The sequence below is a fragment of the Apaloderma vittatum genome, unplaced genomic scaffold (assembly GCF_000703405.1).
Source record: "Apaloderma vittatum isolate BGI_N311 unplaced genomic scaffold, ASM70340v1 scaffold7340, whole genome shotgun sequence".
Taxonomy (NCBI): Eukaryota; Metazoa; Chordata; class Aves; order Trogoniformes; family Trogonidae; genus Apaloderma; species Apaloderma vittatum.
Window position 1 is genome coordinate 28,818 of NW_009693920.1, and position 24,300 is coordinate 53,117.

At 37.1% G+C, this 24,300-nt stretch overlaps 1 protein-coding gene across 1 annotated transcript; it reads right to left on the reverse strand.

Moving 5' to 3' along the window:
• Positions 1-744: 744 nt before the first annotated feature.
• Positions 745-21,814, reverse strand: LOC104267700 (WD repeat-containing protein 36-like). Its single transcript, XM_009865488.1, has 14 exons — positions 21,741-21,814; positions 20,719-20,802; positions 19,110-19,264; positions 16,999-17,113; positions 15,562-15,727; positions 15,188-15,296; positions 14,368-14,447; positions 10,637-10,744; positions 9,338-9,435; positions 7,160-7,302; positions 6,427-6,543; positions 6,102-6,183; positions 2,727-2,914; positions 745-1,016 (listed from the first exon to the last, which is right to left on the reverse strand). Exons 2-14 carry the CDS (start codon positions 20,750-20,752, stop codon positions 867-869), a joined length of 1,545 nt encoding a protein of 514 aa, XP_009863790.1. The 5' UTR covers positions 20,753-20,802; positions 21,741-21,814; the 3' UTR covers positions 745-866.
• Between the last annotated feature and the right edge of the window lie 2,486 nt (positions 21,815-24,300).

Below are 24,300 nucleotides of genomic sequence, written 5' to 3' on the forward strand. Positions count from 1 at the left end.
GATACATGTGGAATCGTTGCTACATTTCAGGCAACATTCTATACTCTACACGGCACGTACATGTTTAATAACATCTGTTAATGTTTAATAAAAATTTCCCAAAACTCAAAGTTTTTATTCTAGCAACACTTATTTCCTTAAGAAAAAAATACTCATTTTCCTAAGAAATTGAGCCTTCAAAATTAGAGAAAAAAAAATGGTTATAAAGAATGGCTGGAGTTTTACGGCTTAGTTTTGGTATTTTTCAAGTTCCACCATTTGTAGTGCAGACAGAAATCTCTGCTTTCAGAAATACATGTCTGAGACAAAAATGAACACAGCTTCCCAGAGCAAGATAAAAAATGATTTTTACAAACTGCATAGGAAAAGCACTCTGAATGTAAAGGAATTCCATTTTTATATTAATTTGCTTTAAACTACTGTTAATAAATTGTTAATAATTCAGACTTTTTGGTTTATTTTTGCAACAATAGTAATTGTTTATTAAGAACAGTACAGGTTTTGGTCTCCTGCACAGAAATTACATTCTCACTTTTTTTTGGCAAGCCACTTCTTCATTCAGATTTATGGTTTTGGTCATGAAAGCATAAGGTAAAATATTACGTTACCTACAGTCATCCAAAAGTTTGTTCATTTACAGCACAAACTAATACTACCTTAATATTTGAGCTGCAGATATTAATTTCTGCTCTGACTGAAGTGAATAAAAACATCCAGTTATGCACATTCTAAAATATTTTGCCATACACAGATGTACAAAATATAGCATCAAAAGTCCCAGTACGATTCTTTGAATCTATTTTTTTGCTAATAAATTGTACTATTATTCCAAGGGAAATTTTAGGCAGACAAAACCCTGAAGTATTTTACAGCAAAGCACTTTTCATGTATGTTAACACACACAGACTCTGACTGAAGAGAGTCCGCAAATGAATCCAAGTTTCCTCAAGTTGCGTTGACAATCTGGATACTTCTTCCAATAGGTTTGGCTCTGATGACAGAATCTTAAGATGCAACTGAAAATTAAAAAAAGCAGTTACTGAAGCAAATACAGACAATAAAAAAATTAAAATACTAGTTTCCCCATTCAATTCCAATACTTTGCTATCAGAAATATGCCCAAATTGAGGAAAGGACCCTGTTCCTTCAATGAATTCCATTTAGTGCTGCCTCCCTTTTTCTAGTCTTTTACAAGCCTTTTTACTCCATGAATGTATTAGATGGGATAAAGCAGCAAAATCTCTTAAATACGTTTTCATTTTGCTAGATCTTCTTCTGCCACTCCTGCTGACCCTATCCTAATAACACACTTCTTTAGAGGGTAATTTTAACCTCTTTCCAACCTGCGCCACAAATCCCTCTTTAGGCTAGAAAAACAGATGTCCTGAGGTCAATCACGTTTATTGTTTAATTATCCACATTGGACAAAGCAAGAAGAATGATGCCAACACACTCTATACTGACACAGGGAGACAATGACTCTCTATGTAATAAACAGCAAACTTGGTAAGGGATTAAAAAAAAAAAATCTCAATCTTGTAGAGAGGCAATACATTATTACCACTTAATGGATAGAATAATTATTTTCCTGGCTACAGCATAAATCTAGGAGTCTCACTGAGCTGTTCTACTTGAAGCAGAAGTTTATATTTTACTGTAGTTCAGACCACGAGTACACTTCTGAGGCAAATTACCTAGCTGTTCCCAGTCTATCCTGGAAGAGCTAAATTTCTGTTACATGAAACTAAACAAAAAGACGAATTCTAACATCTAATATTGCAACTATTAATCATATCCAGTCCATGGGACCAGACTAATTCAGAACAGACTAATAATAGATATCATAAAAAGTCATTGGTGAATGAATATCATGACCTCAACCCTAACTGTTTCATTCTACAGATCTACTTTTCATCTCGACTGCTTGTTCTTGTGAAACCTGCCCCACATGTTCTATTTAACCCCAATAACAGAAGCAAGTCATATTTGTCTAGCATTACACTCTGTCGTTAAAACCAATCTCTACAATATTGCTACTAAGGAATATTCAGCTAAACAGACAATATGACATGTGTCTGAATATTTCTAACCTTCTCCTACTAAACTGTAATTAATTGCTTTCCCACAGTTTCTTAATTTAGAGTAACTTTGTCAAGATACCATTTGTACCTCAGAAGGGATTCAATCTTCTGAAGAACCACTTTATCTCCCAGAGTAAATGCTATCACAGTAACTTTCTCACTTGCACACACCTGGGTATAATTCCCTGAGTTCTGTGAAGCTTAACAGCTAACAGAAGAAAGGCAACCCACCGACACCGGGAGTAAATGGCAATGTCTAGTGGTAAGTCCAAGAAAATGCCTGTTTTACTTCCCCAAATGTTGTGCACTGAATTATTTTCCTATTTAACTACAGTATATCTTAGCTTAGCAATTAACAACCCTTAAGGAGTTAGGGTGTTGCACAAAATTAAATAAATTCTAAATTAATTAAGATTAGAAAAACATCCATCTGGCAACCGTCTTCACATCTGTTTTTCACAAGATTTTCTTGACTGTGACCAGATGAGTTGTCAAATTACCATTACATTCCATTAGACATTTTAAAACTATTCCCAACAAAAATCATATTAACATAATTCTTTTGAGCAGACAATTTACATCTGTTTACTGAACAACCATCATTTTAAATAGGACTAACATAAAATTTTATAAGAAAACTGTTACCTTTAAAAATAATGCAAGGTAAGCCTGAGCAAGTTCAAAGTTGTACTTCTTGTTCAGCATCATCCCAATCATTCTCAAAAAGCTTAGCATCACTTCCCTTGAGCCACCACCTTCAGGGGCCAAACTTCTTAGTTCTATCTCAATATTAGATGGTCCCAAGCTTTTCAGTAAGTTAAGCGGAGCCATATCTGTGTTAAAGCATGGAACAATACATTGTCAGTAACATTTACAGAACAGACTTACAAATCCTTCACATGGACAGATTTATTCAAAAATTCTTAAGCAATGACCGTATATTTCAAGTTTCTACTCTTTTCTTACTTCTTTTTTTCCCCCCACAAAATGCCATCCTACCCTCAATTTTCTGTCCCATCACATAGTACAGAGAAGTACACCCCTAATACGACAGCGGCATTTTACTTGTATGCTCACTTTGAAAAATATAAGTTACATCTTTGTATTTGTGTTACTTTTTTCCTATTTCTGTTCATTAAGCTGGGCAAAATTTCTTATTAAGCATATAACATTGTCATTTGATATCTCTCTGCAAAAACAAAGTATAAACTAGGCACTTCAAGCTGTTACTACAAGTATATCTTAGAAAAAACAGAGTACTATTTTTAATAGGAATTTTTGCAGTGTTTACTCATATGGACATTAACCTAAATCAAAAGATAATGTCTTACATCTAAGGTAGTTATTACTTTTGTTTAAGTAAATTCCTCCTGCTCTTCCTGGGACCTGGGGCATAGTGGGGAGGGGAAGTATTTTCCCTGGTAGAAATATATGCAATTTACAAACTCATTCCTCCTCTTTATGTTTTTCCTCAGGATTTCTACAATCCTACCTAATCCATGAGAATTCCATCCATTTGCTTTAAAAATGAAGAAATCAAAATATGTACGGTTGCAAACACACAGCTGTTGGTAAAAATATCTTTTAAAAAGTCTTCTAATTAATGCTTCTTTTGTTAAGAAGTTCCTAAGAAGCGTAACTTACACTCGTACATCATGGTAGCCAACGGTATTAGGCATTAGCTAATATTCCTTAGGTGGTATAAATCTCTTTCCACCTGTATTTGATTCCTATAAAAATCCTTAGTTAGTTTTAAATTTAAATGTGGTATTAACAGTACTAAACAGATGCGTTAAAAGGAAAATTGTTCACAATACGAACACTCAGCCAGTGGAATCTCACCAGGGAACTGGTGGATTCCCCAACACTGGACACTTTTGTAAGATTCAGCTGAGCAGGGTACTGAGCCATGTGGTCTAGACCATGCTTTACCAAGAAAGGTTTGGCCAAATGACCTTGAAGTCCCTTCCATTCTATAATTTAGAATTATATGACTCTATGCCTCTATGATTCATTACCCCATTTTTGTGCTATCATATTAAAAAATCTAGCACGGAACACACTACAACAGTGGTACACATACAATATGGAAAAGGTGCCTAGCTCAACGTACACCCCACAGTTCTGATCCATGAAACCCTGTCTCCATCCCAATGGTAAGCCAGGATGACTTTTAGTACAAAACTATTTAATTGCATAGTCCAGTCACCTTTAGAAGAGATGCTTCTAAACTAGCAAGCACAAAGCCATGTTACACACCTGCAACTTCCTGAGTAAGGATGAACAAACTCCCTGGATTTGGATAGAGCACAGACCGTGGAGCGCACACACCTTAGAGCAGAGAGGTGGCCTGAGGGAAGGCCACAGGGCCACTACTGCAGTGCATCATGGAGTGCACTTGCCTGGTACAGCCAGCTTCTAGGTGCTTGGTTAGGTTTTTAAATATTCACCTGATATTTCACTCTTCTACAAGCAACGATGAAGGAGCTTAACAGAATTGACAAGAAGTTAAACAGGACCCATCAACATGTGTTTGTAGACTCGAAAGCCAATCGCATCCTGGGCTGCATCATAAGAAACATGGCCAGCAGATGGAGAGAGGTGATTCTGCCCCTCTGCTCCGGTGAGACCCCACCTGGAGTACTGTGTTCAGCTGTGGAGCCCTCAATACAACAAGGACACAGACTTGTTGGAGCAGGTCCAGAGGAGGGCCAGAAAAATAATCAAAGGGCTGGAGAACCTCTCCTGAAAAAAACAGGCTGGGAGAATTGGGGTTGTTCAGCCTGGAGAAGAGAAAGCTTCAGGGAGACCTTATAGCAGTCGTTCAGTACTTAAAGCAGGCCTACAAGGAAGCTAGGGAAGGACGCTTTATGAGAGCATGTAGAGATAGGACAGGGTATAATGGCTTTAAACTGAAAGAGGGCAGCTTTAGATCAGATATAAGGAAGAAATTGCTCACTCTGACAGTGGCGAAGCACTGGAACAGGTTGCCCAGAGAAGTTGTGGACAGCCCCTCCCTGGAAATGTTCAAGGCCAGGCTGGATGGGGCTTTGAGCAACTTGGTCTAGTGGGAAGTGTCCCTGCCTCTGGCAGGAGCGTGAGAACTAGATGATCTTTGAAGCTCCCTTCCAACCCAAACCATTCTACGATTCTATGAATACTATCAGCTGAAATACCAAAAAAAGCATAAAAACCACACCTTGTTTCTGACAGATAGTAAAATTCTGCAAACAAATGTTTTAAGTGCAGTTGAGTATGCTGGTCATCTCAAAAGAGTTTAAGAAGAGGTACAAAAATTCCCAGCAGAAATGCCTTGTGGACAAACTACCAGTGACTGTCCATGTATGTTTCCAAGTCAGTTGTATTAGCAACCATTTCAAAACTCTGAATTTCAACAATTCTGCAGCAGCACAAGTTAAACATGGAAAACAGCAGGTATATTCCATAGGTAACTGAAGTGACTAAATTTCAAAATGAATTGAATGTTAAAAGAAATCCAACAGCTCATTTTTATATCAGTTATTTCCTCTTAAGCTTTAAATTACAAAGCAATCAATTAAAGCTACAAGTTTGCTGACTATTTAGCAAAGTAGCCCTTGAAAATAGAACTTCCTAGGCAGACTATGTTTTTCATGTTTCAGTGAATCACCAGATTGTTCCTTACCAGATCATTTCCTTCTTATCCTATAAATACTACATAGCACCTTTTCTGAGTGAAATTATCATAATCTCCAAAAAAGTCTAACAATCTTAGGAACGTTACCTTCTTCCTCTATGTGGGTTTTAGCCAAACCAGGGGTCCATGCTACATGCAAGCTGGAGTACAAGCAGATACTTGATACAGGCTAGCTATCTATGTGTTACTTAGCTTTACATGTAATAGGTCATTCTCTTTGCCTTTGCTGCTGTACTATGCATATTTGTTTTCTCCTTGCACATGTTACAATTGTGGCATTAGAAATCAAACATGTATCAAAATATTAGCACGTACATTTTTAGTGAAGTGTCTTGTTAACTTACATTCATTAGTGCTCAGCGCTTCTTCAAGATGAATGTAGAAATCAGATTTCTGTGCCAGTACTCCAAGGTTTACTACTTTTGACTAGACCATGAAAGTATAAGAGAGAGTATATGAATATGCAAACGTATTTTTACACCTCATACAGATTTTTTTTCTACTGACAGAATAAAAGACACTAAGAAAAAAAGTATTAATGTGAAAGTGTTAATGAAAAGTTGGTACTTTAAAGTCTTTAGTAAGATTGTACTCAGCACTAAAAAGCATTTAAGAATTTTCTTTTAAAATACACTAGATGAACACTATTATATCGATTCTTGGTTTTACCTGTTTATCATTTTCTTCCTCTGGAGCAATGTATCGGGGTATAAGACCAGGAACTGTCGGGATGAAGAAAGGTGCTGACTTGGGAACTTTCGGTGGCTCTTTTGGTTTGTTTTTTTTCTGTTAATTAGATATTTAAATTAAAATCATCATCACAGTAAGAACATTTTCTTTGTTAAGATCTGTATTTTTAAAATACTACGAAGTCTGTAAGGACTACTTGAAAGGTAAATATGTAGGTAAAAATGTTGCACCATTAAATACGAAGGTATTATTTAGAAGACAAACAGCTCCCCCTCCCAAATCCCAGAAATTGTAAAAAGCATCATACTCAAAAAGTGGGATCAAATTTTGTGATTAGGTAAATGCAGCTCATAAAACAATGGCAAATATATCTGGCTGTATACTACTATTTTTTGTGCATTCCCTCTTTTTCTGGTCATGGAAATGCCCAGCAGTGATTTGGAGCCATAACCTTGAAGAGCTTTACAGGTACTCACTAGCTGCACTGACATGGAAATATCTGCCTTCAGACAGCTGTTTTCTGTGTTGCAGAAACAGTAATGGCAAAAGTTATGCAACGGCTTCTCCTTCTCAAGACTTCATGAGCATCCAAGGGAATGGTTAAGACAACTGTCAGGTTTACAATACCGGAGAAATTGCCCTTATTTTTCCTTCTCCTTAAAAAATACAATCCAAATCTACAGTAAATAAGCAATGCTGTGCCTAAAATTACCTTGATAACATCAAGACTGAGAAGATTTTTCCACCTTGATTCTGGCAATGAGGAAAGGGTCACCAGCTGCTCTCCCAATTGCTCAGGTGAGACATACTCTGTCATTTCATCACATGTTTCTTCATCTCCCACCACATCCACATCTTTCAAGAACAGATATCTCTAATGAATATACACACTTCCCATTTACTTAACTAAAAATCAAAACAGCATTACTATTTCTTTTGCAATTTTTTGAAAAGCATATGCATAACAGCTATATATATGGGTGCTAGCATAACATACAGCTGAAAAGCTACAGAAACCATCTTTATTAATCCTATGAAATACTACATTTAAATCATCAACACTTAAAGCTAAATTGCAGAATTAGATTTTAAAGACTGAGAAGATTTATCCACTTTGGCTGAAATCTTATATATAAAAGCAATTTATAAAAGTCCTAAAGGAAGAGCAATGGATTGCTTTTAACTTTTGTTAACTGCTTTAAAATATATACAGAACAATTTCAGTTTGAGTTACAAGTATGTAAAATCTTTGCATCTAAATACACACAATATTCACAACTTGTTCATGGGTATGACTGAAGTGGCACATAAAAATTAACAAAATCTCAACATTAAAGCACAGCATCACACAACAAAAGATAAACACTTTCTTATTATATTTTCCTGAGACTTGCTATGCAGTCTTGACCAAACACCTCTACTTGCCCTTCCTTTATTCAAAATACTACAAGGCTGAAACTATGAACATGATAGAAAAGCCTAAAACAAGAAAGAATAAAGCAACTAAAAGCTGACCACGTAAACAGGAGCTTTACATTTGCTGGAAACAAAGTGAATTAAAACATTCAGCCAGAATCAGCTTACAGGGCTGACACACAGAAAGTTTTAAGATGAAATCCTGCTTCTCTCATTTAAGTACCTAAAATAAGCATAGCCTTAACAAAGCAGTCATCATTAAGTACGTTCCTCACCCTTTTTACATGGTCAATAGCTAGGTGTGTTTCTTCTCCAGAGAGATCTAAATATAAGGACTACTAAACTTGGGCAGACAAGATCTCCATCTAGAGGCCCTCAGAAGCACAACCATGTCTGTTAAATGTGTCAGAAAAGCCATTTAGGCCTTCAGACAGAAGTCAGGGACTAAAGGAAGGCAACAAGTAGCACGTTTTTGATTACTTACAAAATCTCCTTGAAGATGCGGAGATCATCACAATGTAATTTCTTAAGTCAGAACATAGAAATATAGCTAGATTTTAGTCATGATTTAGTATCTGAGGATGTCAAAATGGAAGGAACAAAAGCATTTCTGCCAACAGGAACAGTTCATAGAATCACAGAATGTTAGGGGTTGGAAGGGACCTCTAGGGATTGTGTAGTCCAATCCCCTGCCAGAGCAGGATCCCCTAGTGCAGGTCACACAGGAATGTGTCCAGGTGGGTTTTGAAAGTCTCCAGAGAAGGAGACTCCTCAACCTCTCTGGGCAGCCTGTTCCAGTGCTCTGTCACCCTCACAGCAGAGAAGTTTCTCCTCATGTTGAGGTGGAACTTTCTATACTCTAGTCTATACTCATTATTCCTTGTTCTATTACTGGGCACCATTGAAAAGAGATGGTCCTTTTCCTCTTGACAGCCACACCCCAGATATTTATACACATTAGTAAATCCCTTCTCAGCCTTCTCTTCTCAAGCCTAAACAGCCCCAGTTCTCTCAGTCTCTCTTCATAGGAGAGATGTTCAAGTCCCTTCATCATCCTCATAGCTCCCCGTTGGAGTCTCTCCAGTAGGTCCCTGTCTCTCTTGAACTGGAGAGCCCAAAACTGGACACACTATTCCAGGTGTGGTCTCACCAGGGCAAAGTAGAGGGAGAGGAGAACCTCCCTAAACCTGCTGGACACACTTTTCTTAATGCACCCCAGGATCCCATTGGCCCTCTTGACCACAAGGGCACGTTGCTGTCCCATGGACAACTCACTGCCCACTGGGACTCCAAGGTCTTTCTCCATGGGGCTGCTTCCCAGCAGGGCAACCTCTAATCTTTCCTGGTGCCTGATGTTAATCCTCCCCAGATGCAGGACTCCACATTTGTCCTTACTGAACTGAGAAAGAAACCATTTTCTATTTGAAATGCAATATCAAACTGAAAATAAAATACTCTTTCATTGTATGATTACCTTGCATAGGGCAGGTGCTAGGGAGTGGCACCACAGAAGGTTCATAATCTGCTGGAAGGGGCCGTAAAGAGACAAGTGAATACAGAGAGCGGTTTGACCTGAAAAGTAAGATAGGCATTTTAAAAGCAATTTTCAGGTGAATGTGAACAAATATTTTACATGAAATTTTTATCGCAGTCCAATGCTACTGCATAGTGCAGTAGCATTAGACTGCAATACTGCATCAGGCAATTCACCTGGCAACTCACCAGGTTCTATTCAAGAGAAATTTTCCTCAACTACCAGATAAAGAAATTAAATGTAGCAACACGTATGTTTCAGACTTTCAGATTATATAAGTTATCCTGAAGTTTTATTGACTAAAGTTTTATTGCCATATAATACATATGGCATTATGAAGTATGATTACTTTGATCATCGCCAGTTACTTTATTTATTTGAAATGACAGAATGCCTACCTAAAAAGCTTTCTTTGTATTTAGTATGTAAAATATATTAAGCAAACATAAATGATGCATCTTGCTTTCACAGAATTTCAGAGTAGTACTCTTAGCAAACTTTCCTGAAGTTTGCAACATATCCACAGGATATTCTGGCAAATGATTTTTTTTGTCAATATAAATGAGGGCTAGGTAAAAATATTTGTCATTTTTCACAATCAAGCACTTTTACTTAAGCTTAGAAAGGTCTAACCAATGGACACTGAGGCAAAACTATAACAAATGAGGCAACAAATGTAACCAGAAAGATGCATGTAAGTATCAAAAGGAAAAAAAACCACACAAACCACTTCAAAGGTGTATTATTTCAGTACAGTCATTTGCTTTAAAGCCCTATCAGGGGAAGTTGACCCAAACATATTTTGTATTGGTGCTCGTCTATCATTAATAAACAGAAAAAACTTGCAACTTCTAAATTCTACTCAGAAGTCTCAGATGTCATATACCAAAACAAGAAAAAAAGCCCTTCAGAAAGTAATACTACATGAACACTGACATTTCAAAAGGGGTTAAAAAAAAGTAGCAGAGTCGAAGAAAAACTTTAGGAATGGCATAACAGGAACTCTTAGAGTAAGAAAGAAAAAGGACATAATTCAATTATCAGAATAATTATCTTAACAAACAATTTCAAGATTTATCAATTACAATAAGAAGGAATGTCTGTCTTAATTAGAACCAGAGAAGTCAAAACCCTGGAGATGATACTTTGGACAACAATTCTCTATTTGTAACAAAAGCGATTAAAAGAATTCTTTCTCATCTGAAATTCTGCATTGAAATAGATATACTACATACTCACCACAAATAAATTCCAAGATCATCCACGTGTGCTGAAGCTAGAAAATCTCCCGTAGGAGACATAGTAAGGCTCACAGCTGCAGAATCTACCAAAAAACAATCTATGAGGCTAAGAAGAGAAAAACACAACATAAATTCTCAGCAAGATGAACTTGTTTATATACACATATCTGAACTGCAGCACAAACATCACTGAATGCAAGCAGGACCGTGAAAGTATGTATATAAACTAGTGTATGAGAAGTATTCAAATACAACATAGAGTTAGCAAATGAAGAGCACTGTGCAACAAACCACTCCTAAATTCTCTAAAATCAGCCAAAGCTGGTATACTTACATTACCTCCTTAGACATCCACATTCCGTGAAAAATATGAATCATCTGTCCACGTTTACCTCCTTATCCCTAACACCAACTTTTATAGTGGCCATAAAAATCTGTACTTCAAATCAGCCCCATGCTGCTCTAATCTCTTAATGCTCTGCCATCAACTGTGAGTCTCCTCCCTTAGGATACTTCATATACACTTGGTTAACACTAGGACCTCGTGTTCATAAAGTAAAGAACGAACTGCATGCAGCAAAATTGAATTATCTGCAACAGTCTGACATGATCATCTATTCAGCCTGATATACCATTCCTTGATCATTTCTTTCACTGCAGAAAACTAAAAAAATACCACATAAAGTTACAATATTCTATAGTATATCACATCAAACTACTCAAGCAACTGAGTTCTGAATAATGCCACACGTTCTGGATGATCCACACCCTAGTAGACTCTCACTCAAGTCCAGGTTCATACCACTGCTTGTGACTTGTTGAGGTATTAATCTCAGTTCAAACTGTAAGAAGCAGTTGAATTTGACAACTAGTTCAGTAGGAAAAAACGAGAGAAAATGGAAACTTTGAATACTTTGTTCTTGTTTAGAACACAGAGTGCAAAGTGCTTAGAGCAGCGAGTTCTACAGTCTTGTTCTGTTCACTAACCATAAAAAAAAATTTTAAAAAAGCGATGTAACAAAGCAGTTTAAAATGTAACATCTTGTGGGCATGTATTTTCTAAAGTACTGAGCACTCCTGCGACGGTTCAACAAACCATATTGAAAAGAAAAACGTTTTTCTTCCACATGTGCGTTTTATTCCTTCTGCATGCTGCTAGACATATGTTACAAGCAAAAAGTCATCAGGTAAGAGCCTCATCATTTCTCATTTAAACGTAAAATATACAAAATCTAAACCCCATAAATGCCAGTACATGTATCAATTACACTAATACACTTTGTACACAGTGCACAATGGCTAGAAAATTTACCATAAATACTCCTCTTTGTTTCAAATCCATCCTTTTACCACAATCTTTATCAGTAACTTAGACATATTGTTCAATAAAGCAACCACAAGGAACAACTGCAAACCAAGGTTAACATTAACTTCCATTTTTCAACTTACTGAATTTAAATAATGATTAACATTACAGACTTGGGGAAGGCAGTGTAGAAGAAATCAGTCCACTACAGGACAATGACAGACACCGTTGTAATTTTTACAAAAAAGGTACAGTAACTGCTAAACGAATCCTGCCTGGGGGCTGAAGAAGGCACCCACCTTTACACTTACTGCCTAACTGCAAATGTGAGCCAACGGAGAGTATAGAATTGCTAAAGCTGACACTAGCAGCATGTTTCTTACACCATTATGTCTCAAGTACTCTAGCCAAACTATTAACAGTCAGCTTGCACCCCTGATGCCTTCATTTGTCCATGCAAGCTGCACTGCAGAAACAAAAATATGCATAATGCTAAGGTTCCTGCTTGTAACTTTCTCTAGACCAAATTGGGTTGGGATGTTTTTTCCAATTGTCCAAAAAGTGCTACAGAAAGAACATGCATTAGGAATAGTTACATTATGTAAGGACAGTTAGGCAGCATTCCCAAGTAAAAACAGATGTTCAAGAAGTAAATGGTATGACATCTATTCAAGTTATTTGGTATTTTTTGTAACGTAGGACTTTCCATCCTGTTACAAGGACAATATGAAACCTGAGTCTTTAGAATGTCCAGTTTATAATTTGATTTTTCTGGTTCTGAGCAAGTACATCCCAGCAAAAGTAAATCAAGCATCTGGCTTATTAAAAGATGTTTTTCCTCTTCAATACACTCCTCTGCCTTTAGTTACGGGAAAACTTTGCCTTTGAATTCTGGAAGAACTTTCAAAAACAGGGTTTGTCATGTACCTGCCATGATTTCAGCTTCACCAGAATTTCTTGTGGTTAGTTGAGATAAAATGCAAACAAGAACTACTGTCAGACTACTTTTAAAAACCAGTATGATGGATTCTTACTGCTAAGTGTTCTGTTATTAAACTAATGACAGATACAGTATTTCTGAAGTTTTATAATTAATGCTGCAATTTTTGTAGGCATCACTTTCGAAGGGAAGGAGGGTTAAAAAGAGAAGATCCACAGAGAGTGTCAATTTCTCTACCATTTTACTGGAAAAAAGACAATTACTGTCCATCCTGTCCCACTTGAGACTACTGTCATTCATCATGTAAGAACAGGTCAATTGTTTGTTGAGATTCAACGTACTTTTCAAGACAAACTGAAAACTTTTAGAGTATTAAAAATTACTTACCAAACCACATCAACAGAAGTAACCAATCCAAATGAAACCATTCAGGTCCCAGGTATGATCAGACCAGCACACTGCATAGCATTACTTCAAATTATTAAAAATCTACTGATGTGCTGCTAAAAGAACGCACTGGCAGAACTCAAATTTACTTTGAGTAAATTTTACTTTGTTTTTTTCTGGGCACCTGAACTTCTTGTGTGCATTTGTGTACTTCTTGGCCAAATTTTGTTCTGGGAGAACACTCACAGTGGACGACGAAAGAATTTTTGGCAGTTGCAAGCATACACAAATGGAAACTATAACAGAAGTAAAGCCTTATTGCGTTACTAAAATCAATGTAACTGAGAACAGATTTCTATTTACAAAACCAACTGAGTAGTGCATTCGATCTCTGGGGCCCCCAACACAAGACAGATATGAAGTCAGAGCAGGGCCAGGAAAATAATCAGAGGGCTGAAACATGTTTCCTAAAGTAAGCCTGCGAGAGCTGGAGGTGTCCAGCCTGGAGAACAGACGGCTCCTTAGAGAACCACTTGTGGCTTTTCAATACTTTAAGGGGACTTATAAGAAAGACCAAGAGAGATTTCTAACAGTGCCTGTAGTGATAGGACAAGGGGCAATGGTTTTGAAGTTAAAGAGGGTAAGTTTAGATTAGATACAAGGAAGAATTTTTTTATGATGAGGTTGGTAAGACAATGGAACAAGGCAAGTTATGGACGGCCCATCACTGGAAGTGTTCAAGGTCAGGTTGGATGGGGCTTTGAGCAACCCAGTCTAGCGAAAGATGTCCCTGTCCATAGCAGTGGGGCTGGACAAGATCTCTAAAGGTCACTTCTAACTCAAACCATTCTATGATCCTATGAATACTTCAGTACATCACAAAGGAATTGACCTTAAGCAATCTCTTGCCATTTAGATTATAGTGCTGCTTCCAGATAAAGAACAAATTCACACTCACATGTACTACATGAAAACTCCAGGACTACAACCTAGTACAGGTTGGTGACAGATAATCACGCCAGAAGACTTTTTGTCAATTAATGAACAGAAAGGGCATTATTAAAAATATACATCAGAAATTTATTAACTAACTCACCATCCAGAGGGAAGATCCCATGTCTTAATGGTACAGTCCATTGCTGAAGTTATTAGCCAACGACCATCAGGACTGAAAGTCTAAAACAGAAAAGTCAATTTAATGGCAAAACTGATAAGTCAGTCCCTACAGGAAGTCCTGTTTAATACAGCACAAGATTAGACTGCTCCCTAACACCAGGATGACATGGTCTGAGCATAAAACAAAATTGACACCACCTTATTGAAACCGAGAAGAAGACAAAAGAGGAAGCTATTTCAGAATAGGTTTAAACATACGACACAGGATACATCTGGCTCTTAGTAAAAGCACTTTGGTCCTCACTTTTACATTAATGATGAAAATCACTAAACATAAAACTGAAGAAACCAAATTCTTCCTTACTAGCACTTAGAATTAAACCAGAAGCTAGAAACTATTTCAATTAGCAATGCAAAGCACTATTACACAATATGTAAAATAAAGAATTGCAGAATCTCAGATCTGTTTACACATTTTACTTATCTGGCTTATCTTTTCTGTATATACAGACTGTTGCACAAATTTGCTTCTCGACAGGGTTTTCGTCATCCCCAATCCTTTGTTAAACTCAAAACTAGCTTGTTGCAAAGTTATGGTAAAATTCCAAAGCACACTAAAAATACATGGCCATTCAAACAGTATACATTTTAACTTGAAAACTAACATGGCCAAAACTGCTGTAAAGCTTAACTACAACTTTACTATTTGCAGCAAAACATAATACTCAGTGACTTTATTCAGTATTTGTATGTCACCTGCTAGAGAAAATGAGTTAACAAGAAAATGAGTTAACAATTACCATGTCATTAATCCGTCCATGGTGTCCTGAGAAGATCCTGACAATCTTCCTGGTTTCTATATCCAGAATATTAATACTGAAGTCATCAAAGGTAATTCCCAGAATACTGCTGCCAAGAATCATTAGAACATATGACAGTCAATACTCCAGAGACAAGAAGTAAAAACATCCTACCACTGCTTCAAAAGTATTTTACCCTGAGATAATCTCAGATAAACATCATTACATTCCTTCAGTCTAATAACATGTCTTGTAGTAATTTTTTTTTTGTCAACTAGCAGTCAGTTGTATTTCAAAGCATTAGAAAGTTAAATTTAATTAGAACATTTGGTTACCATCCTAGACATGCACGTGAAATAGCTTCAGTTTCTTACCTGTCTCTGTGAAGCAGAATTCCACTTGGAGAAGAAGAAAGCTCAGTGGAGTAGACTAGATCTTTAGTTTTAAATTTCCAAAATTTAATTAATCCTTCACTACCAGCTGTGATTATCAGTTGGTTTAATCCATCCACTGCTACTCCCCTAATGGCCCCCTCATGTGCTGCAAATCAAACAAAGAAAAAGTTGTATTCCAGAACTTAAACACAGAAAGCATAGAACTCAGCAGAATGCCAAATGCTATTCTGTATGTCTTTGCCTAACTCCACTAAAGAGCAGTCAATACGTGACAAGCAATTCTAAAGCCACCTGTCCACACTGCTTGAATATTAAAGTTCCTTTACCAGTACAGTAACCAACTTGCTTTCAAGTAAGCACATATAATACAATGGAAAAAAAAGCTGTGAGTAACTGAAGCTATATATTAGCTTTTACTTATGGTTTTAGTTTGGCAGGCTTTTGTCGAACGTGAGATTTGAGGGACTTTTTGAATCACTTATGGAATGCCTCCTGACCACTCTGGACAAAATTTACAGCTTTAGTTCTGGCAAAAATCTGAGCTTTCCTAGGCTACTTTACACCACAGCATAAAGACAAGCCATAGCTCCTATGGTTTTAGATCAACTTTATTTCTTAACCTATGCCTAGGGCTACTGGACAGTAACCAAACTTATAAAATTCACCCCACTATCAAGCAATATTATTAGAAGACCACTTCATGTCTGCTATGCTAGATGGCTTTTAGAAATGCAGTGAGGTTTAAGGGTTCATCAGGACTCTTTTCTTGTTTCTACAAAAAAAAATAAAATCAGATCACAAGGGTCCTATTACAAATCGCAGACACAAAAGCAACAGCTAAGATACATGAGGATACATGACATGAAATATGTATGTATGTGACCATTAAAAAGAAAAGTCTGACATTAAGTCTTAAGTCTGCAGTTGAGAAATTGAAAATAACAGCATATGCAAAGAACAGGACTTGCTTGGGATTTCAGCCTCCCATGCATGTAAAATAATCTTTCATTTTTAAGCAGGGAGCACAAAACAGATGGAAAAATATATCTCAGAGACAGAACCCTGTAACAAGAAGCCAAGCACTGGAAATGTTATTATCTCAAAAAGAGCTGAGGCAAGATGATCTCATTTCAGTGCAAACCATTTTGGTGCTAACCATTTTGGTAAGTGACAATTTTGTATTAAAGCCAAACATATGCTAACATCAGGGCTATTAAAACTAGCAAGGATTCTGTCCTTCAGAATAGGTTTCAAATTACTTCTGATTACAGTGCAAGTGCAGTGCAGTGTAGGGTAATTAAAGAAACCAAAAAGATTCCCAAATTCAATTCAGAAGCTATCTTAAAATTCCTATACGACAGAACACAAGGTTGTTACTGTTAAGAATCAGTATTCTAGAGGTGTAGCAATTCTTACCTCTTTCTTTACCGTAACGCCCCCTGTGAATGCCAGATTGCATGTTATACACATCTACCTGTCCAGTGGACAGCCCGATTACAGCAAAGTTTCCACATGAAGTAATGTCAACTGCCTTTCAAGAGAGGAAAAAAAAAAAGCCTATGAAAGCAGTTCTTTACATATACGTCTAATTAGTGAAGTTGTTAAAACATACTAGTATTTTGTATTCCTGATACATTCTGTAAGTTTTTACTAGACTTCTTCAAGGAGAACTGCACAGAACAACAGATTACATCTCAAAAAAACCAGAGAAGCTATTAAAATAAGTAAATAATCAACAAGTAATAAATATGGCAATGCATGCTTATGAAGGATAATGAAACACTTAGTGACTGTGATATTTTAGCCTGAGGGTTTCAGACTTGCTGAATGCAGGTGTTCGCTTATCTATTATGCAGACCCTGAGAATGGAGAAAAACAAGGCCTACACAGTGAGAACCAGCCAAAGAAGGGAGTCTTGTGATGCCAGGACAGACCTGTTTTGGCTAAAGAGCAAGGCTGCACAGAGAACTAACAGTGCGAACATCATCCTGCAAATAGAAAAGCTGCTTCAAACCAAAATCCTGAAGGCCACAGGGCCCAGAGCAGAAATTTTCACCCTAACATCCCTATATGGCTATAGCCACCCACTCTTCACTCAAATCACACTGAGTGACACCCCGGGGCAGGGGAAAGACAGTATACAAGGAGCATAGAGGGTATGTGTCGTTGCGGGGAGAAGACCCCAGAAGAGGAAGAGGCAGTTGACAGGGCTGTGCTCCTTCTCGTTCACCCAAGACAGGGATGTCTTCTTGGTAAGAATCGTGTTTCCACCTTTTGGTGAGTAAAACCCAGGATAGTATTTTGTTAGCATTATTATCATATATTAGCGCTATTGCAGAGAGTGAATTTATCAATGGCAACTCTGAATCTTCTATCTGTCGCTTTAATAAATTACCTATTGTTAGTTTCCTTGCAAATTGTCTCAGTAAAAGTCCTTAATGAGACTCTGAAACTCAGCTGGGGTACGTGCCTCTCAGTCACATACCTTTCATGCGACAGTGACATCCACCGGCAGCCATATCTAATAATACCAGCAGTGACATCCAAAAATTCATGCATCCACAAAGTCAAAGCATGCTGACTGCATGTCTTTTTCAATGCCTGCATTTCCAGTGGCACTCCAAAATAGGTTAAGTTCACACAGAGTTTAAATAGTAAGAAACAAGAGTCCAGATGTCTTTGGAAAGATACAGTCCAAAGAATCTAGTGGTTAAAAGAAAACCAGGTATTTACAACAAAACTTATCTTGTCTAACACTTAACTACTAAGCATAAAGTCAGAAAAACAATTTATCAAAAGATCCAGTAGTAGTATGAATGCCTAGCACATGAAATATAGAATCATAGAATGGCCTAGGCTGGAAGGGACCTTAGAGATCATTTTAATCCAGCCTCCCTGTCGCCAGGGACGCCACCTGTCGACTAGATCAGACAACACATGGGGACCAAACGGGATCGAACCCGTGACCTTGGCGTTGCTAGCGCCATGCTAAACTGACTGAGCTAACCGCTCCCCTACTGAGCTAACCGGGAAGTGGGGGCAGGGGGGGCCCTATATGCCACAGTAACTACTTGTCTTGCAAGCTCATAAACCTCAGTAAACATTTAATCCTCTTTCACAGAGCGAGTGACTTTTGTTGTATCCAGCTCAAGTTGTAAACCACTTTAGAGGGAAAATTTTAAAACAAATTTTATTGCCAAAAAACTAGCAATTACCAGTCACAAAGCAAGCTTATCATCACATGCATTCTCTACATCACTGTGACAGATTAAAGGTAAATATCAACTGCTTATCTGAATCAGAAACTCAAATCTGGATGTTTAAGGAAAAAAATGCACGTGCAGGGTTCTTCTTAAGACTATTTGCATCATAAAACATCTAGCGGGACACACTGAGATAGCAGAAAGCACTTTGCAAAGCAACTCAACTGTATCTGGATAGTACTTTTCATTCTAAAAGTTGCCCCTTAAACAGAAATCAAAATAGCATCTACTGTAACGCTGATGAAACATCCTAAATAAACTTACTGTTGCATATATATCAATAGGTTTGTGTTTGCTGAATTCTTCTGGCCTCAGTTTATGAGCTCCCATGGAAGTTTTCTGATAGTTCCAGGTTGTACAGGTTATATACCCTTGATGGCAGGCAACAATACCGTCCCAGTCACTCTGATGTGCCACTTCTGCAATGTAACACATACTCATTTTAGAAACAATCGCTCTAAGTCAAATAAGCTCTTCTGATATCAGAAGAAAGAATACTCTGAAATGCCTTTAGGCAGAACAGTTCATGTTTACTGTTCTTGTTGGGACAGTCAAAAGGCCAACATTTTGAAAAAGAACCTGGCAAACTGTTGTGCATATGCTAGTGTAACTAAAAAGTTAAAAAACCACAAGCATTTTTGTGTATGTACGTTTCACATCTTTTTGTATTTGAGTCTATGCAATTTAAGCTTCAATGGTTTAAACTGCTCAATCTGTACTCATTTCTAGCGAAGTCACTTAAATGCTTCTTCAGTTGTGGAAGCAGAGGAAGTCATGCAATTAACAACTTAAAAAGCAGGGCTCAGAGCCAAGTCTGCTTCACATAGCAAAGACTTTTCTGCATTTTTAAGAAAATATTCCCTCAAAAGCTCAGTATCCAATCTTTGTAGTCAAACATGATATGTGAGAATCTAAATAATCAGCAGGGGTTTTAGTTTGTTTTCTTCATTTGTTTTTTTTTTAATTCATACATTTACAAAAGTGAAAGATTGAAATTGGGTATTTCTACAACTTCAAAGAAACACATTTAAGGTAGCTCTATGCCTTAAACCAATCAGGCAGGTATAATATTCATTTTGAAAGTGCATATATATTCACACACACACAAACATACATGCAGAACAAGTATGTACAGATAGCCTGTATCACTGTAGTCTGTAAATATAAATACTGTATATAGCCAAAGGGCTACACAAACCCATAAACCCAAACTTTTCAACGTATGAATCAATCATCTCAGAAGACAAAAGAGACATCTTTGCATTTCTGCTGTATTAAACTGCTCTTATCATAACCCATGGGCCTCTTGCTGTATTTTCCTCTCCCCTGTCCATCTAAGAAGGGGGAGCAAAAGAGTGGCTTTGGTGGGCTCCTGCCCTCCAGCCAGGGCCAAACCAACACAGTGCCTCAGAAAGTTACGTTTGCTATTTATATAATGAACTAAAAGTGGAAAGAGTAACTGAAATTTGACTTTGAAAACTGGCTCAAAATGAAGGAACTGCGGAATCAAAATCAACCACTGCAAGATTTCCTCAGCAGGCAGAGATCTTCCAACTCCCTAACTGCTGGTTCTCCAGCCTGGAGTAACTCACAGACTAGAAGATTCTGGCTACTGTGATGGAGATCTTCAAGCCAATAACCAGTTAAACATAAAGATGTTTGAAATAAATTCCTCATTTTTGAAACAGTAGAAAAGTTTTACAAGTAAAATGACATTTTAAACCATCACTCAAGAGCTAATGATGAAGGGCCACAGAATCTCAACAATCTCATCTTGGTACAGCACATGCTTTAAAAAACAGTATGGTCTTGAGAATTAAAAGACAAAATGAAAACATAATGAACTCTGTAACATATCTCAAAGACTACTTACCTGAAGCAAAGACTGTAACTGGTGGAAGTGCCATCGTATCAAGCTTAAGACCTTTCTTTTTTGATTTCTTTTTGTTAATTGAACCTTGAAAAAAAAGAAGTGTCTCAATCTTGTGGTTAGATCTGAGAAAGGACTGCTTACTAAATGTAAAAAGGACTGTTTACTAAATGTAAAATTCCTATTAAAACCTACATTAACATAAGACTGCTGTTACATAGGGTAGCATTCATAGGGTTCCTGTTAAATCCATGTCGAGTGTATCACTAGCTATTACACTCACCGACGTACTACTTAACTCATTTGTTCCAGGATCTCATGCCGACACCCTGAGGCAGAAGTCCCCTCATCACTGCTAACACCATAGTCATACAGACATGACTATGTCTGTAAAATATATATTTTACAGCAATATATAACACCCAGCCCTTTCAATAACAAGAGTCAAGAATTTAAAATTTATGCCCAAAGGATATATAGAATCAATTAATCTACATCTGTCTATTAAAATATATCTAAATACACATATATCAACATATATTTAAAATAAGAACTATTTTAGTCTGTCTGAGCCTTGGTCTCTGAACTGTACAAGAAATTATCCCTTAGCATAGCATTGTGTGGAAGATGTGTTCTTTACATTAAACTCTACATTAAACCAATACAACTTGTACATAAATATGAATTAACTAATAATGTAGTAAATTGAATAGAAGAGGAATGAGGTAAAAAGTTGTAATTATGCACGCTGAAGCATCTGCTACTGCTTTATACATTTTTAATGTAAAAATCATGCCCAGTGTTTCCACACTACCAGGCCACAGAAATCACTTTTCTTAAGTACAAATATGACAGTACACTTCATATACACCAGGAAGGACTCTGTTTGCAGAACAACTGAGGTTAATTTTTCATACCACAGTTAAAATGAAAATAATGCCTACTCAATATCTTAACTCTTGTTTGCAAAAACACTTTTCAGGGGTTTTTTTCAACAATATTTGTACTTTCACTAAATTACTTACCACGTCCTAAACTTTTATTGAACTTGTCATGCACTGTTGAAAAAGACTGCAATGTTCCATCTTGACCTGACAAAATATTAGCAGAGTGGCAAAAGGCAAAATTTAACTTTCTTTTAATTAACAAATTAACTAACAAATAAGCTACTTTAGCAAAAAAAGCAGAAGATAAGCACTGAGAAACCTCAAACACCATAATAAAATATTTACAAAAAAATCTAATTCAAGAAAAAATACAGATAAACTATAAGCAGTGGAACTAATGGAGACTAATTTTCTGTAATTTATAGCCCAGTCCTGCTACTTTGCCCTATGTATGCTAAGAATGACACCTTTTTTACAGACACCTTCTCCATGTTCAATTCCCTGTCCCCACTCTTCTCCGCCATAGTATCTAGGTGTTCCCAGCTTTTTAAGATCAAAATCTCAAATAAAATGTTACTTCCTCCAAATACCTCCATACTTCCAAAGCTTCCACACGATGCCATGTAACTCCATGTACCCCCTCACCAACTGTAACATTCCTTTCTTTGCCTAACCAGCACATGCTGTGTCTTTAAGAACTACACCTAAGTTAGCCAGGAAGCTAACCCAAACAAAAATGCAGAAGACGAGTTGTCCATTTCTCTTGTAAGCTAGGGTATTAGTGGGACTTGTCTCCTCTACCCAGTGATCAATGTTCACAGAACTGATAGGAACTGAATCAAGGCACAGAAGGTTTGAATCTGAAACTAGCAAACAGGTACACTTTCTTGGGTAGGTGTGGACAAGGCAGAACCAGAAACTATCAGAAAATGAAACTGCACAATGCATGTAAAATTAAACACATTGAGATGATTTTTAAAACCCAGAAAAGTCACAAACCATTTTTACTAGGCCAAACAAGCAAAGAGAAAATTAGTCAAAGTGAACTTAAAGGATCTGAAAGACAAGTGAACAATTATAGTATTCAAGCATCCCTTCCTTGCTGCTATGATACCTAAGTGAGACGGGATGTAAAAATCAGGAACTGGGGGAAATGTTAAGCAGGATAAAAGTCAGTGACATTGGTGAAAATTTACCAAGGTAATTTGTGGAGATGCATATTCTAAGGAACCAGTAGCAGTTGAAGAGTACTCTAAGAGCACTGCTACCTTATTTCTGTCACACAAACTTTTGCCACTGGTTCAGAAAGGAATGCAAAGAGTCAGCCTTCTCACAACGTAGACACATCAGGTCTCAAAGCCTGAGGCTCTTTTAACTTTAGTGGTTGCCTCTGTGCCCCCTCCTCATGCTTCAGTGCAGCTAATAGGGCAGTAAACTGCAAAAGTATATGTGAGGATTTGTTAATCAAATCTGGATTGTGATTGTGGTTCATCTCATGTGAGAGGAATTACTGTCAAGTACTAGTTACCTGAACCCAAGTTACTAGCTGGATGATCAGCAGGATATTTTATCACAGTTGGTTTTAGCATCGTGCATTGCTGTGGCATATGAGGTGCAACATTCATCAAAATGTCATGTTTTCAAATGTTGTCCAGGCACACAATTTCATTTTTTCAGAGTAATTAAAGATTAGGTGAATAATCACAGAATTGTTTTGGCTGGAAAAGACCAATCATAAAACTAATATTGTAAAGTTCACTGCTAAACCATGTGCCTGAGCACCATATCTACACATCTTTTAAATACCTCCAGGGATGGCAACTCAACCACTTTCCTAGGCTGCCTTTTCGAGCACTCTATAACCCTTTCTGTGGAGAAGTTTCTCCTAATATCCAGTCAAAACCCTGCTGCAACCTGAGGCCATTTCTTCTTGTCCTGCTTGTTACTTGGGGAGAAGGGACCAATAACCATTTCACTACAACCTCCTTTCAGGTATTGTAGATGGCAATAAGGTTTCCTCTCAGCCTCCTTTTCTTCAAGCTAGACAACTCCAGTCTCTATTATTCCACCACTTAAGTGTTCTAGACAATTAACAGTCTGATCTAGTACTTCATTTCCTAAGGAGTCTACAGATTTTGTAAATATGTTAGTTTCTAAGGAAGGGTAGTCAGTCACTTTTGCATTTTTACACTTTTAGACAAGTATCTTGGTAACAAGCAACCTTGTCAATATATATTATTGACAGAACTGAGCTGTAACGAGTTACAAAGACACTGCAATCTACAAAGCTAGCTCAAACTAGTGGGAAAAGTGGAGAAGCTCCTCAAAGTTATTAAATACATTCTGCTGCTTACTTTTTCCCCTGTCAAAACAGAATTTCTATAGTTATTTCACATTTTAATTTTGACTAGATGCTAGTTCCTTAGGAGGTAATGAAACAATTTTTATTCATCAAACCTATAAATGTAGATGATGAAAGCAGCTCCTAAACTTTTCAGCCTACACATTCATATACCTTCTTCTAGGGAAACCATGACACAATTTGATACAGTAATAAACAATACTGCCTACCTTATCACTTACCATGTCTCATAAATACATGTAAATAACACATGAAACATAGTCTACTGTATTAATAAAACAAAGTTGCTTAGCTCTGCATGTTTTCTTTATAGAATCATAGAACAATTCAGGTTGG

Coding starts and splice junctions, on each gene's coding strand:
- LOC104267700 (XM_009865488.1), bottom strand. CDS start 20,752: ATGGCACTTCCACCAGTTACAGTCTTTGCTTCAG. Junction 9,436..10,636: donor GATCTTGGAATTTATTTGTG/GTGAGTATGTAG, acceptor CTTACTTTTCAG/GTCAAACCGCTCTCTGTATT. Junction 7,303..9,337: donor TAGCACCTGCCCTATGCAAG/GTAATCATACAA, acceptor TGTTCTTGAAAG/ATGTGGATGTGGTGGGAGAT.